This window comes from Pleuronectes platessa, chromosome 15 (genome assembly GCF_947347685.1).
Source record: "Pleuronectes platessa chromosome 15, fPlePla1.1, whole genome shotgun sequence".
In the NCBI taxonomy this organism is placed as follows: domain Eukaryota; kingdom Metazoa; phylum Chordata; class Actinopteri; order Pleuronectiformes; family Pleuronectidae; genus Pleuronectes; species Pleuronectes platessa.
The window spans coordinates 11,669,815-11,684,870 of NC_070640.1; the positions used below are offsets into that span (position 1 = coordinate 11,669,815).

At 42.7% G+C, this 15,056-nt stretch overlaps 1 protein-coding gene across 1 annotated transcript; it reads right to left on the minus strand.

The window, feature by feature from the left end:
* Nucleotides 1-1,804: 1,804 nt before the first annotated feature.
* On the minus strand, nt 1,805-14,484 carry ltn1 (listerin E3 ubiquitin protein ligase 1). The gene is made up of 32 exons (XM_053442077.1): nt 14,343-14,484; nt 13,949-14,155; nt 12,773-12,871; nt 12,210-12,440; nt 12,058-12,110; nt 11,760-11,940; nt 11,161-11,334; nt 10,768-10,958; nt 10,294-10,441; nt 9,941-10,192; nt 9,468-9,779; nt 8,993-9,211; nt 8,870-8,911; nt 8,579-8,759; nt 8,230-8,469; nt 7,991-8,144; nt 7,743-7,893; nt 7,414-7,615; nt 7,146-7,302; nt 6,744-6,857; nt 6,508-6,635; nt 6,275-6,410; nt 6,037-6,181; nt 5,555-5,768; nt 5,228-5,465; nt 5,001-5,078; nt 4,726-4,912; nt 4,277-4,442; nt 3,963-4,183; nt 3,036-3,230; nt 2,703-2,870; nt 1,805-2,520 (listed from the first exon to the last, which is right to left on the minus strand). Exons 1-32 carry the CDS (start codon nt 14,382-14,384, stop codon nt 2,458-2,460), a joined length of 5,289 nt encoding a protein of 1,762 aa, XP_053298052.1. The 5' UTR covers nt 14,385-14,484; the 3' UTR covers nt 1,805-2,457.
* Nucleotides 14,485-15,056: the final 572 nt, after the last annotated feature.

Below are 15,056 nucleotides of genomic sequence, written 5' to 3' on the forward strand. Positions count from 1 at the left end.
GGTAGCATTGAACCTGGGTCTCCACCTGTCGCATATGATGCTTTCCATTGTGGTACATTTATTCAACTAATTTAAGTAATTAAAGATGGCACATTAATAATCCTGGTTGGATCCCTCATTAATTCCTGTTTAAAATAACATATTAATTATTTGGATGAAATGAAAAACCATTTAAGCGACCAGACAGAGAATGTAATGACATTAGATTAGATTTTGGTTGGTTATTTAATCTCTCTTGAGATCCAGAAACAGAAACATTTTTATTCAGGTTAATATGTACACACACAACTCCTCCAATAGTGGGTTTACTTGGTCCGAGGAATGTTTTGAGGTAATGCTGCCATCCTCTGGTGAGGACTGAGCTCCATTGTTCAAAGAGAACGGGCCGCACACAAGACGGTTCTGTGGTTCATAACATTTGCACCACTGCTTAATCAAGCAGATAATGAGCAGTAAAATGTGAGTGTGTGTGTGTGTGAGTGTGTGTGTGTGTGTGTGTGTTTGAGAAAGCCCATGCCAGACGGGGATTTCATCATATTTATGCCTGGCAAACAGATCAATGGCTATTAAAAAGGTCAAGGGCAGATGATGATGGATGCTGGCTGTATGTATTGATAAATTTTGACTGCATTAATGAATTACAAATGCACACACTCTTGCAAACACACACACACACACACACACACACACACACGCACGGCAGACCAAATGATAGGTGTTAACTCATTGATCATGCTTAATCTGTCATAATTAATTCCATAGGAACAACAGTGATGAGAGCAACCCCCCATTCAAACAGATAAATTATTCAACATGAGGAGGTGGTGGATCAAAGATAAATGAGTGCGGGGGAACGTGGCAGCAGTCAGAGGCTGAGGTTAATTACAGTCTTTTCTTGGAAACTAGCTCAGGTTAACTTACAGTAATAGTTATATGGAAATACCATGCAACTGTAATCTGTAATTGGGGGCTCAGGTTAACAGTTCGCTGAAGCACTTGGGCTTCATTTACTTTGAATAAAGTAATCTAAGATTAAAATGGTTAGTGGTCTATAGTCATACAGTAGTTTTACATTCACACACATTCATTTCCTAGGTGCATATTAGGGCAGCACTTTTTTCTTTGAGAACAGCTGTAAATTTGGGGTTCAGTATCTTGCCCAAGGACACTTTGGCACATGGAATGGGAAAGACTGGAATCAATCTTCTAACCTTCTGGTGAGAGAACAGCCCGCTCTACCCCCTGAGCCCCGGTTGATAGCACCATGTTATATATCCACTTGTATATTTGCTGAGGGGAGCTGGTCCGAGGTGAATCAAATCTCTACCCACTGTGTCAACTTTCTTCAGGTTTATCTTTGTGGGTCAGTGTATGCAGGTAAAAATATGCAGGAGCAGACATTGTGTTAGATTTATATATCATGTAATATTCATTGTTCTGTATAACTAAACTTACTGGGAAATGACGCACTGTCCTTCACTCTGCGCTCAGTCTGGTTCTTGAAAAACTGCCCGAGCAGTATTTCTTTGTTTGCTACACTAAGCCATTATCGGCTATATATGGGGATGCACATTATCTATAAAAGCTTGGCCATTACTCACTGTGGTCTATCACATTGAGATCAGCACTCGGACATATTTGTATTTGTTTGTGAGGCATGCTTGAAGGTTCAGGGACACGATCCAATGACAAATTATTTTTCAATTTACATATCTACTAGTGTGTGTGTGTGTGGGACGTGGCAAACATTTCACATGCGTATTCTTTACTTGAAGCCTGTTGAAAAAAAGACAAACTGCATCCATAACCATCAAGTTGTTTTTTATTTACTCTCCAGCATCATTTACAGCTGTATGCAGGCACAGGAGATGACATGTTTCATCAGTTTGATATTTGGGAGAAAATCCACTCTGAAAATCAACCGAAAGGAGTTCTCCTTCCTGCTTTTCATGCATGATCGGACCAAATCACGAAGGATGTCACTAATCAGACAGCACCTCTTTATACTCCTAAATATTAGGAACATTGTTTTACCTAAGAACATCCATTTTTAACCAGTTTTGGTTTCCCTAGCTCTGTGATTCAGCCTCTTCTACTAAAGATAAAAATTAAGACCAGGAAAATTATTGAAAAAAATATCAACATAAAAACATCAGCAAGAGAACTACTGCTGCTGCATATATACAATATATTGATGTAGTGGAAAATAAAAACTGTTGACATTTCACCTAAACTACTGAATATGGACATTAAAGTCAGCAAAATTTCAGTAATCCTGGATTTTACTGTGAACACTTTCGGTACCAAACACTGATCATTTCAGCTGAAGAAATCCTCCATGAGAGAAATTCTACCTATGTTATAAAGTCGACCTTAATGTAGAGTTTCTTAGAAATCCTCTGCATGTATCAATCCTCCCAGATCTGGTGAATGGAGAAATGGCAGCAGACGTGTGAGTTAGAAGAAGGTTTCTCTGCAGAGTGGGCAGGTGGACTTGTTGCTGGAGGTGAACCATTTGTACTGTAAAAAGATGAGAAAAAAAACAATTACCAAACAAAGTCAAAAAGCAATGTTGACTTAGAACTATATGACCTTATGCATTTAATGGTATTCGTCATCTCTGTTCCCATAATCGAATATTTTATTTAAAACCTCCAGAGAAGGCAGTGACGATCTGGACAGATAATTAAAAGACAACTTACCAAACACGCTGAGTGGAATTTCTTTTTGCAGGTTCGACAAGCTTTCTTGGGCAGCGAGTAGTTGGTGCCGTGGATAACAGAGAAGCAGATCATGCAATCCTCTATTCCCTCAAAACGTTTGTCCACGTTGTTCTTCCACAGAGCCAGGCCCTCCATTATACTGCCGTTCTTAAGATACCAAAAACACAATTAGATTTTATGGAAATGTTTTATCCTCTTGTATATTTTCTGATCCCTAAAAACTAAGTTTTCTCACAACTTCTGGGCCAAAAGTTGAGGAACAGTCCCTACTTGCTGCACAAACATCTATCCAGTGTGTGTTTCTGTGTCTACCTGATGTGTGAGGTACGTGCTCAGCTGCAGCATCCAGTTCCTCCACTGCTGTACGGCAACACCAACACGCCTCCCACTCTCCACAGTGATACAGCCCAGAGGGTAGTTCTGTGGCAGCTGAATCACCAACTCTATGAAGATGTCATCCACAGAATAGGTAGCAATCACCTCCCGCGCTGCGGAGCGGGCTTTAACCTGGGGCGATAGGATGAATAAATAAATCCACTGTTTGTCTGAGCCACTGGGAGTCCTTCAGTCAAATAATCACCTGCTTTATAAGTCAATGCCAGGTTTGCTCTGGATGGTTTCAAATTAAGAGCATCTATTGTTTCTGATTCATTATGCTGCAAATTTGGTGCAGGTATTGCACCAGAGGATTTGTTCAGTTAACATGATTATTAAGCCGTCAACCTTTGTGTAATTTCTTTGAGATCAGGTCTGTTGGGGTTTATCGATTAGGTGGCCCCTCCCATAACATGTTTCATCTTTATACATCCGACGAGGACAATATCGGCAAGTTTGAGTAGATTTAATTAAATATTTAACACATTCACTGCAGATAAGATGAAAAATAAACCAAAAACAAAAGGCCTTCAGAAATTAGTAAATTGATCCTGGTATTTATGACTAAGAAGAGTGAGAGAAATAAATCAAACATCAAAAAATGTTGTTCTGTCAGAAATACCCCAATTTATTATGCAGTAATAATTTGAAACTGACAGCTCCTTTACTATATTTTATATCAAATATATTTTAGATTATTTGGTTTCTTAAAGAAACAGGCTTATAGAGGAAGGCAAATTAAGCAGACTCCTCAAGTCTTTATCTTCCATAACTATCACAAACATTTTGTCTGCTTTTATTAAATCTGACATTTGGAGTCTAACGCTAGTACAAGCTGTCACAGAAATGTATTTTCTCACTTACAGTCATGCTGTCAAACATCTGAGTGCTGGAGTGGACAGACGAGATCTCCTCAGCGGAGAGAACGGGAGTGACATATCTGATGGTGAATTTCTCCACAGCAGCGCTCACTCTCTTCTCCTGGCTGTTCCAACACAGCCGCACCATGGCAGGCAGGTCCTGCACCGTGCTGTAGTACACGCTGCAAGCCAGGTGAGGGAGCTCCCACTGAATGCTGTCACTGTCTGCACAAAAACACCAGAGAGAAAAACACTGGGCTTGTTTACATTCCACAGTCAGGTACAGAGAGTGTGTAGGAGTGGGAGACGTGTACTCACTCTGAACAGCCAGAGACAGGCTCTCTGTGAAGAAGGTTTTGGTCTCCTTGGTGTCTGCTCCCTGGCCGGGGTGCAGAGGGTTCTCAGGCATCAGTTTGAAGAGGTGGAGGAGGAGCTTGTTTAGGGAGCTGCTTCTCTTCAGATACTGGGCGTAATGGGCACGCAGCTGCAGATACACGAGAGGAGCAGAGCAGTCAATACGATGACAATATTTTGATATCGAAACATCAGACATCAAAGCACACTCTCCCCATTAAACTTGTATATCTGTTTGTTTCTATACACTTAATAAAAAGTAAAAATTTAATTTTTAGGGGACTGTTGGGGCTTGGGGAAGGTATGAGCTTGACTGAGTGACATTCTAGTTAAAATAAATGCACCACAATGTGCAAAATATAATAGAAACAAAGACTGAAGTTGCTCTGAATCAAGACCTCATCATGACTCACGTGAGAAGGTGAGGATTTGAAAAAAGTGAGGAGCAGCTTCCAGGCCAACAGGTATCCCAGAATGCACGAGTGTTCAACACTGAGAGGCTGCACCACTGCAAACTCTCCTACTTGAACCCCCGCCAGGATACTGTCACACAGCTCCTCGCAGGTGAACAGGAGCGCCATCAGGGCAGCTGGGGGAGAACTGAAGAACAAAACTTAACTGTAAGGAAAAAAATATATTGAAACAATATATATATTTACTCAGAAATGTGTTTCCCTCTTTGACTTACAGACATGGCTCATCTCTGTCATCATCAGACTTGTTATTGTCTCCTTCTCCATCACACTCAGGCAGCTGAGGCATGACTCTGTATGGGCAAGAGGAAATATGTGGATTTGTCTTTCATTACTAATCTTTGGGTGCCCTAAATATCTCAAGATTACATTTTTGTAGCAGGAATTGGAGATAATTTTCTAGTAATTTAAGGAAGCTTGTGTTTGTGCACTGTTTCCTTACTTGTCCAAAAGGTGGTAGACGGTGATCTGCAGAGGTCTGGCCTTAAACAGCAGCAGAGGACACAGTGTGTTGAGGAGCGTCTGCAGGGGCTCTGGCAGGTTCGTCTTCTGGTCGGCTATGAACTGCGGTGGAAGGGAGTTCTGATTTAGCTGCTGCACAGGCACATAGGTCAGAGCCATACCGACTGACTGCAGCACCGCATACGGGAACACAGGATCATCCGGTTCCTTGAAGGCATCTTTATTTAAACAGGAAACAGAACAAAAAGATTATTCCCTTTTCCAGAGAATGCTTCCTCAAACCTCATAAAATAAAACCCACACGTACCTGTAATGTTGATAGGCAGAGGCAAGAGGAGGTTGTAGATTCCTTCTACAAAGAAGTCTCTCCATTCACCCGCCAGCTCTGACGGCAGCTTCTCCAGAGCGTCAGGCGAGGACGATGCAAAGAACTGGTTCAGGTTCACTATCAGCGCAGCGACCTCACACACAAACAGCTGCACCCATGGGTTCCACAGACTCCTCACATTCTCGCTGGCAGTCTGAGATAGGAAAGTCACAGATAATGAATGACTGCAGATGAATAGTTGTTGAAGATGTACAACGAAAACAAACACAACTACATTGTAATGACGTGTATGTCCATTTTGAGTCGTGTTGGTCGATGAGTTGTCACCACATGATGACAGGCACCCATCCTGCTTCAAGGCTCAATCTTCTTCAGCTCTTGGAGGAAATCATCTTTGGCTGACCTTTGCCTCTAAACCTTAAAGTCATAAAACTGCACAGTATGTATGATTTATATCTCACCTCCAACCAGGCTAGCATGGAGCAGAGCAGGAAATCCCACTGGGTGCTGCCAAGAACCGTTGGACAATGAGCCACGAGCCAGGACAGGTAACGCATCATTTCCACAGTGAGGTTCAACTGTTCTGCAGATGCTTTGGACAGGTCACTGAAAGACAAAGATGTGATAGATGTAGGTATAGCAGTAGAACAATTAAAAAACAATGTGTAAATGTTTCCATGGTTTGTGTGATCACCTTACCTGCCAAAGAGGAACCAGTCCTCCCTGCTGTTCCTCCACTCCATCATCGTGGCCAGGATTGCATGTAAAACCTCCTCCTCCATTTCTGTGTTGGCTTTTAGACAGCACTGCAGCACCACCAGACTTCCATAAACATCTGTGATAACACAGGTTCCGATTTATCATTGGTATGGTTCAAGTCAAAAAATCCCCATGTATATATTTAGCGTGTGTACTTAAGTGTGTTTACTCACTGTCATCCTCTTCCCAGTTGATAATCGAAGCAGTAGCCAGGGTTACGAGAATATCTTTGTCCGTATCGGTCATAGTGGGGCAGAGGACCTGGATTGTGTTCAGTTTGCTTTGAGACACTGGGAATAAACTGATCAAACACAAACCTTCTGTTAGAATGTAGCACAGTGGCAAGTGTGACAACAGAATAGCTTTTAATGTGAAAATAAAAATGACTTCAACATATAAAGTTACTGACCTTTCCACGGATTTGTAAAGGTCCCTAATGGTTGCACTGCAAGTGGTCGCCAAGTTGTTGGTGTGGATGTAGTTTTCTAGAGTCAGAGTCCACAATCCTCCATCCTCCACTGACCTACAGAGTAATATATAATACAATGCAGCATATTGAGTGGCGGTCTTTGAAAATGATCACATTGGGGAGAAACCCTACATTAAAAACAAATAAGTGCTGGTGATATTTATATATTTCTTTTAAGATCTTTGTTATCAGCCCATTAAATAAACATCCATATCGTTTTTAAGTGGCTCAAATTATCCAGGTGACCTAATTCTTTGGTAAAAAATCAGAACATGTGTTAATGTAGTTTTTGTAGATTCTGCCAAGTATTCTTCCCCTCTACTCTTATTCATCAAAAATCACCTGGAGTAGAAAGTCTCCAGCAGGCGTGTCGTTGGAACCTGGTTGCTGAGTCCGTCTGACAGCCCCCAGTCAGTCAGCAGCTTGTGATAGGCAGATACTATAGTGGGGCTGTACTCTACCTCCTTACACCACTGCAGTGCATGCAGCAGTTCTGAAACTGTCAAAGAAAAACATGCATATCAAAATATATTAAACAGGATCATAGATTTGACATTCACACTAAAACCACAAAGTTACAGAAACAATAGTTACTGTCCTTTGTGCATACCTGTGTCTTTAAGGTGTGAACGACATTGTGCCTCCTTTTGGTCGACAGTTACAGCTGCTACATTCCTGGCAACCCTCCCCAATAGGGCGCAGGCACAAAGGTGGGCTGGCAACCTGTTTGGCAACTGAAACTTCCACATGTCCCTGGAGGGCTTCTCACAAACTCCTCTGTGGCGGCTGGACAGTAAAGGTGTTTTGATCCACTGCACAGGACAGAAAAAAAGAGAGGCACAATGTAGGATTGTCAGGTTTTGTGATATAACGAGTGCGTGATTAACATAACGAAGGTATGTTGCCTGAATTTGTGGTTTTCCTTGATGAAGGACTCACCTGGGGAGGTAAAGCCTGTCTGATTCTTGTCCATTCGGTCTGGCTTGGCATCAGTAGAGTAAAGAACTGGTTGAGAAGTGAGGAGTCTTGATTGCAGCCAGAGATGATTGTCTCCACTAGGCTCTCTACAGCCTGAACGAGAACCTGCAAACTAACCACCAAGCAGAGTTAAAAGCACAGCAATTCCTTATAATATGGTTGCACAGAATAAGACACAGTCATCGGGTTGAAATTTGACAATTTGTTACCTGTTTATGTCCAGAGAGACGGTGAGAAGTTGGTTTTTCACCCAAACAGCCGCACTGTGCAGGAAACCACCTTCCTTGCCCTCACTATCAGAGTTTTGGACCAATGACTGGATCCCAGCAACACAAACCTTCCTCAGTTTATCTAGAAGAGAGTCTTTCAAAACAAAACCCACACATTAGTTACCCAGCTGACCTCACAAGTACATTCTGAATGTTCTGAGCAGTGTGTGACTACATACTAGATAGCTGAGTGTGTGTTTGATCCTGGGCGGTGAGTTGGAAGATACTGAGCAACAGTTCCTCAGCAGAGAGCAGTAGAAGACAGTCTTTTACAGAGGAGAAGAACGTGGAGGCAACGTCACCGATGAAGGAGACGAGGGGCTCCATGTTGCCTGCATCTGACAGACTCTTGGTCTCAGAAAGAGTGGCGTGCAGCTTCTCTAATATCTTCTCCATGTATACCTCCCCTATCAGAGGCTCTGCGAGGAAAACAGGTCAAAAGTATTGTAAGTGTCTTGGTGAGTGGAATGAAAACCACCAGCATTTAGAAAATAGATCATCTTTGCTGGTGTATGTATTTCTGCTCACCGTTGTTGTGATGTTGAGAGAGCACGAGGCTTATGAGCGTCCAACTTTGGCTGCTTGTGGAACTGGGGGGGCAGCGTCCGACCTGACACAGCTCCCCGGCCAAACCCAGGAGCTGCTCGCCCAGAACTGAACCTTTCAGCCAATCACGACAGCTGTCAAGAGCCTGAGGATCTGCACAGGCCTAACAGAACAGACAGCAGAGATGCACAGACATGTATAACAGTGCACATTTGATGCATGATTAGGTAACACACTTTGATGTATGTCTATCATGCACTGAGTGATACATACCCTCTGTATAATTTGCAGGATAATTCTCCACTGCAAATTCATCTAGGAAGCAGAGCAAGAGCATAAATGTCAGAAATGAAACAAGAGCAGACTATGGGTGAGATCAACGTCATTCAATGTTACCATGGTGATGTGGTTGAGCAGACGGGTGGTCTCCTGTCGGCTGCAGCAGTAGAGTGAGCTGAAAACCATCTCCACCAGGTGCTCGGTGTCGGTGCGGCCCTTCTCAGTCAGCCACACCACCACCCGCTGCAGCAGGAACTGCACTGCTGGATTTTTCACATTGAGCTCATCTCTCTGCTCAGCGCCCTTTGTTACGCTGTCGTCCAACTCGCCCAATGACTAAAAGAGGCCGAGATTAAAAGACAAGTCAGCTGCATCAAGGAGCTCAGAGCTTCCTTCATTTTTTTTATCTAAAATTAACATACAAGCGTTTTAAACATTTTTTAGACTGAATATAGCTTCATATATACACATTAAAAGGTTATATATACCCAATAATTAATAATGTAGATTAGTGGACTGAAGTGCTTACATTCGTTGCACAGTGATTAAAAACAACGGACACTGAAATACACAATAGTCAAAAATAACTTACACTGAAGACCCTCTGTGTGTGGAAGGACCGCAGGAGAAGGGAGAGAAAAACAAGATGCCTCTCTGAGTGTTTCTCATTCACATTCACCAGGCACAGTTGTGCCAGCTGGCACACCACGTCCTCAAAGCGCTGGGTCTGTAGGGATCCAAACGTCTCCTCATTCACAAGCTCTGACACCGTCTGCACAGGCTTCTCAACATTATCCCCCTCAACCTCAGTTTTCTCGTTGTCCTCTGGCTTAGGTAAACAGATCTTGACAGATTTCTTCTTCTGGATGTGGTTTCTGTTTACTCTCCCGGGGTAGCGCATCACCTGGAGACATAAGAGATGGTGAAAAAAGACGATTTTGTTTTCTGTTTCACTTTGGCCACTTTTTTAAGACATGAATGAATCGGACAGCCGTATTGATTTGCTGTGTCCTTCGTGTCAACATGGAAATTTCAGAAGTGATTAGGTCTTAAACCAAAACTTGCCTGCAGCAAAGTGGCTATCCCTTCCAAAGCCTGAGGATCCGCTTCATCATTGTCAACATAACTGACAAAGAGAAGACCAAGCTCCTCCCAGAAGTCAGCCAGAAGCTCTTCAAAGACGCTGTCATTGGCTTCACCAACACCAAGTAAACCTGCCCTCTTCTCCAAGGAAACCAGCATTTCAGTGACCAAAAGGAAGAGAGGACCATTCTGAAGGGAGGGATTTCCGAGGGACTTTTCGAGGAGAGGCAGCAGCTACAAAAAGAAAAACAACAAAACGATGTAGAAAACATTGAGACTTGACAGGAGGTTGATTTGACAGGGTGAGAAAAGTGTGTGCTACTCTGTGATCCCACCTGCTGTGAAATGAGCATGGTCCGTATCTTTCTCTGATCCTCCATTTTTTCTGTGTTTTGCAGTATGCAGTACCTCAAGCACTCAACCACAGAGTTGACTATAACGGCACTTTCTGATGGACTTGCTGCTGCACGCTCACTTGAGAGGCTAAGACAGACGACATGGTTGAAATCAAAACAACAATATTAACACAGGGAATAGGAGTCATACAGTAGATATTTCAAATGCAAAATCATGTTATGGGCGGGCTCAAGGATTCTGCAACATGAAATTTATATTTGTGTTAGACAAATACTAATGAATAATGATCTAAACATTCCTTTTTGGCATTTAAACTTCTGATGAATTGATTATTTTCTTGCTCAAATAAGAATCAAGAAAATGGATTTTCATAATGCAGTTCCCTTTAAAAATTTACAAAAAATGAATTATCTCTCAGCCCAAGTGTACATGGACATGTGAAAACAAATTACCCTTGTGTGAGGGACGTGAAGAAGGTGGTGTAGAAGTCCAGGGCTGGATCTGTGACCTGTTGGGGCAGTTTGCTGAGGAGGGGCATTAGATTAGGGTGGAGATCTTTAGCCATGCCTTTACCCCCCTCTTTTAGGAGAGTCCATAGTTTAGGTAGGAAGCCTTTCTTGGCGTTCACATGTGTCCAGCAATCCTGGGATAGAAGTAGAAACATCAGAAGATAAGATACCTCAGTTATTTCAATGAATTGGCTCGATGAAAAATTCTAAAACACATACTTTAATATCTATACTCTACTTGTGTTGCTTACAGCTCCTTTTTGCTTTATTTAGTAGACAACATCATGACATGTGATTCAATGTATGTGTGAGATCATCCTTTAAATACAAGCTTACAGGGACTTTAGACAGGACGTGAAGAACGGCTTCCCACACAGGAGGTAGCACGATAGGATCAGTGTCATCAATACTGAGGAGGACGGCAGGGCAGAGTCGTGCTGCTTCAGCCTGGATCAGCGCTGGAGTGAACTCGCACAGAGAGCACACCATCTCGAAAAACGCCCCTCGAACCTGTTGAGCAACGTAATGTGGTGGTTAGAGAAACATCCTCCTCAAAACAGCTTCTTGTATTACATATAAGGTGGCACGAACAGATCCCATGTAGCAGATTTATCATTTTAGATTATAGTCCACTCATGTGTACAGGTTTGTTGAGCAGAATATAAACTCCAGATAATTACCTTTAAATGAATTCCACTAAACATAATTCAGATCACCACATTTGGAATTATAGGGTCATTACATATTACCACTTTCAAACTACAATCTTTTATTCACATTATAAATCAAATCATGATGATGTGATGATTAATGTATTTAATTCAAACCATAGAATAAACATTGAATGTTATGTATGAATAAATACTCATTAGGTGCACTTTTCAGGTGAACAAGTACATGATTTACTTAGTTAACGGTGGAGTCAGTGCCAGTACCTGTGGTGTCTTGTGTTTGCTGTATTTCCAGAACTTCGCAGAATTCACCAGATGAACAAGTCTTTGCTCCAGGGCCTCCCTGTCGCTCTGAGCGAGCAGGGAGAGCAGTCTCTTCACTCCCAGCAGGGAACAGGTCTGCATGCGCACATATTTGGCTTCTCTCTCCTCCGCTGTCACGCTTCTAGAGACGATGGAGATCAGAGCCTGAGCAAAGATGCTAATAGCATTCATAATAACCGCCCATATACATTGACTGAAATGGACGCTGAAGCTATAATGACTTAAACTGATAACTTACTGTGGATCACTCAGCGTGTCTGCTGTTTCCTTCAACAAAATATCTTGAAGTACCTGCAGTATCAAAATAACAATTTTAATTCAGTTGATATTTGCTCATTGGATTAACATTCACATCCCTTTGTCTGCACTAAAGTCACTGCTCTTACTCACATTAAGGATTTCATCCTTACAGAAGCCGAGAGCCTCGGGCTGTTTTGTAGGTGTGAACGCAGCCTGGAAGGCCTGGCAGGCGGTAGAGGCTGCAGGTGTGTAAGTGTCACACTGGGACAGAATCCAGTGGCCCATCAAGCTCTTCAGGAAGGGCGCCAAGCTGCGCCGCACTTTCAGCACCAGCTGCTCAAAGGCCTGTTGTGTGGCCTCCCTGATCCGGCGGTCATGATCCTGACAGAAATAATGATGAAGACTTATTGTCTTAATGTGCACACAACAAACCTGAATACCCATACCCACCACACACACAGAATATATAGTCCCAGTTTAACAACGTCCTGAGTTTGGGGGTAGTTTTAGTCAGACCTCTTTTTCATAGATATCTCTCATTGTGAATTTGATACATGTTCTGTAGAACAGGGACACTTTCCTCAGGATAGTTCAAAATCTTTGATGGTGAAGTATTCAAGATGCCCTGACTGTTTCCAAAAGGATAAAACCAATGTCACACTGATACAAAATAAAATATTCACAAATATGATGAGAATGTGAGATGAGCTCACCACTGATATCTTGCAGTAAATCCTCGGCCAGTAAGGCAGGACGCCTTTAACCTCTTCAGCATCCCGCTCCTGACACATGGACCCAAAGTCCTGCACAGCCTGAGGAAAACACATTTTATAAATACACACACCTCAGAAGACATGTTATGAACACACACGCCAGAGAAGAACACACAATATCAATAAACAAGCCTGAGAGGAAAAGACGATATCAATACACACGCCATTGAAGACAACATGTTACTTATACACTCGCCTGAGAGGAACACACGTTACTGATAAACGCCTGAGAAGAAAACACGTAATTAATACACACGCCCGAGAAGAACACAAGTTACTAATACACATGCCCGAGAAGAACACGCTTTACTAATACACACAACTGAGAAGAACACATGTTACTAATACACACGCCTGAGAAGAACACACGTTACTAATACACACGCCTGAGAAGAACACACGTTACTAATACACACGCCTGAGAAGAACACACGTTACAAATACACACGCCTGAGAAGAACACACATTACAAATACACACGCCTTAGAAGAACACGCGTTACTAATACACGCGCCTGAGAAGAACACATGTTACTAATACACACGCCTTAGAAGAACACGCGTTACTAATACACACGCCTGAGAAGAACACGCGTTACTAATACACACGCCTGAGAAGAACACACGTTACTAATGCACGCGCCTGAGAAGAACACACGTTACTAACACACGCACCTGAGAAGAACACGCGTTACAAATACATACGTCTGAGAAGATACATGTTATTAATATACACACACACCTGAAAAGAACACACGTTACTACTACACATGCCTGAGAGGATGCATGTTATTAAAACACACTCCTAAGAAGAACACACGTTACTAATACACACTCCTGAGAAGGACACATGTTATTAATACACTGTTCCTGCATTATCAAAACACTGGCCTGAACCAAACAGATATCAGACAGGGGTTATTTCAGCACGTAGACATTCCTTTGCAGGTTTCTTTCATACCGTACTTTATGTAATGTGTCGTGTCAAGTTGTGTAACAGTGGAGGCATTAGATGTTTAAACTAAACGTGTTTGATTCTGACATTATTTGAATCTTTGTGTACATGGAAGAAGGCAGAGCTCCTCTAGAGAACCTATATGTTAGAGTCATTCTTTACCTTCAGTCTGGTGACGACATCCCTCTTGGAGAGTTTCCTGAGCACCAGGCGGAAATCGGGATCCACCAGGTTGTCGATCTCCTCTGCTCCGTGGACCGCGGGGACGTAACTCAGCTCCGAGGTCACCGTCGTGTCAAAGCCCACGAACCCCGGGATGACGCCACCTTCCCGGGTCAGTGCTTCAGCAGCCCGGCCGCTACTCGACGGCTGGAGGACCGGAAGAGAAACGTGTGGTCATCACAAACAAATAATACTCATTGCGATCGTTACAAAACAGCTGAGGCAGAACCGCCACATGTTGGTTCGCTAACTAGCCTTAAGTTTATCAGCTTGTTCGGACGCGTTTACGCTAATCTGCTGCTAACTCCTACTTTACAGTGGTGCATTTACTCACCCGAACATTTCCTTTGGTCCTCTGTTTGTTTTTACCCCCCATGGATCCGCGCTTCTCTTCTGCTTTCTACAGTAACTCGCTTGTTTTCGGTGTTGACAGGACTTTCAATGACCACAGGAAGTGATTCGCAGTGAAAATTACCGGTTTGACAGGGAACCGACCACTTCCTGCCTCAGTCTTTCAAAGTAAAGCGTCCCGGCCAGGCAATGTGGATACACTTAGAAACCAATCTTCTCTTGCATGTCCAAAATAAGTCCCATATTCAAATGAAATGATACACAAATCGAAACGGTCATAAAAACCAACACAGTGTAAACAGAGAGTTGAAACATAATAATTTAGCAGCTATTTTGGGGTATTCTAATAGCAGTCGTAGATTGAGTCATCCAAGAGAAGATTATGCAGGATTTTATAGAGCATTTTTAAAACAACACCTAACCACTAAAATAACTATTGTCGAATTGTTTTGACGTTCATTTAAGCGAGGTCAATCACATACTCTTATTTTGAATGGGAAAGCGCCTAACTAGTGATGTGTCCTTCCATGTCGAGGCTTCGAATGTGTGTCGAGATCCGAGGCTTGTGTTGATGACGTATGTCAAATCAAAACCTTGCACGCTCATCACTGCCCTCTACGAACACACCAGGTACTGCAGTCCTCTGAGTCATGAACAGGATTCTTGGTCCCTATATGAATCATTTGAAACTTCCCAG

Coding starts and splice junctions, on each gene's coding strand:
- ltn1 (XM_053442077.1), bottom strand. CDS start 14,384: ATGGGGGGTAAAAACAAACAGAGGACCAAAGGAAATGTTCGG. Junction 12,872..13,948: donor ATGTCGTCACCAGACTGAAG/GTAAAGAATGAC, acceptor TGTTTTCCTCAG/GCTGTGCAGGACTTTGGGTC. Junction 7,894..7,990: donor GTCTCTCTGGACATAAACAG/GTAACAAATTGT, acceptor CTTGGTGGTTAG/TTTGCAGGTTCTCGTTCAGG.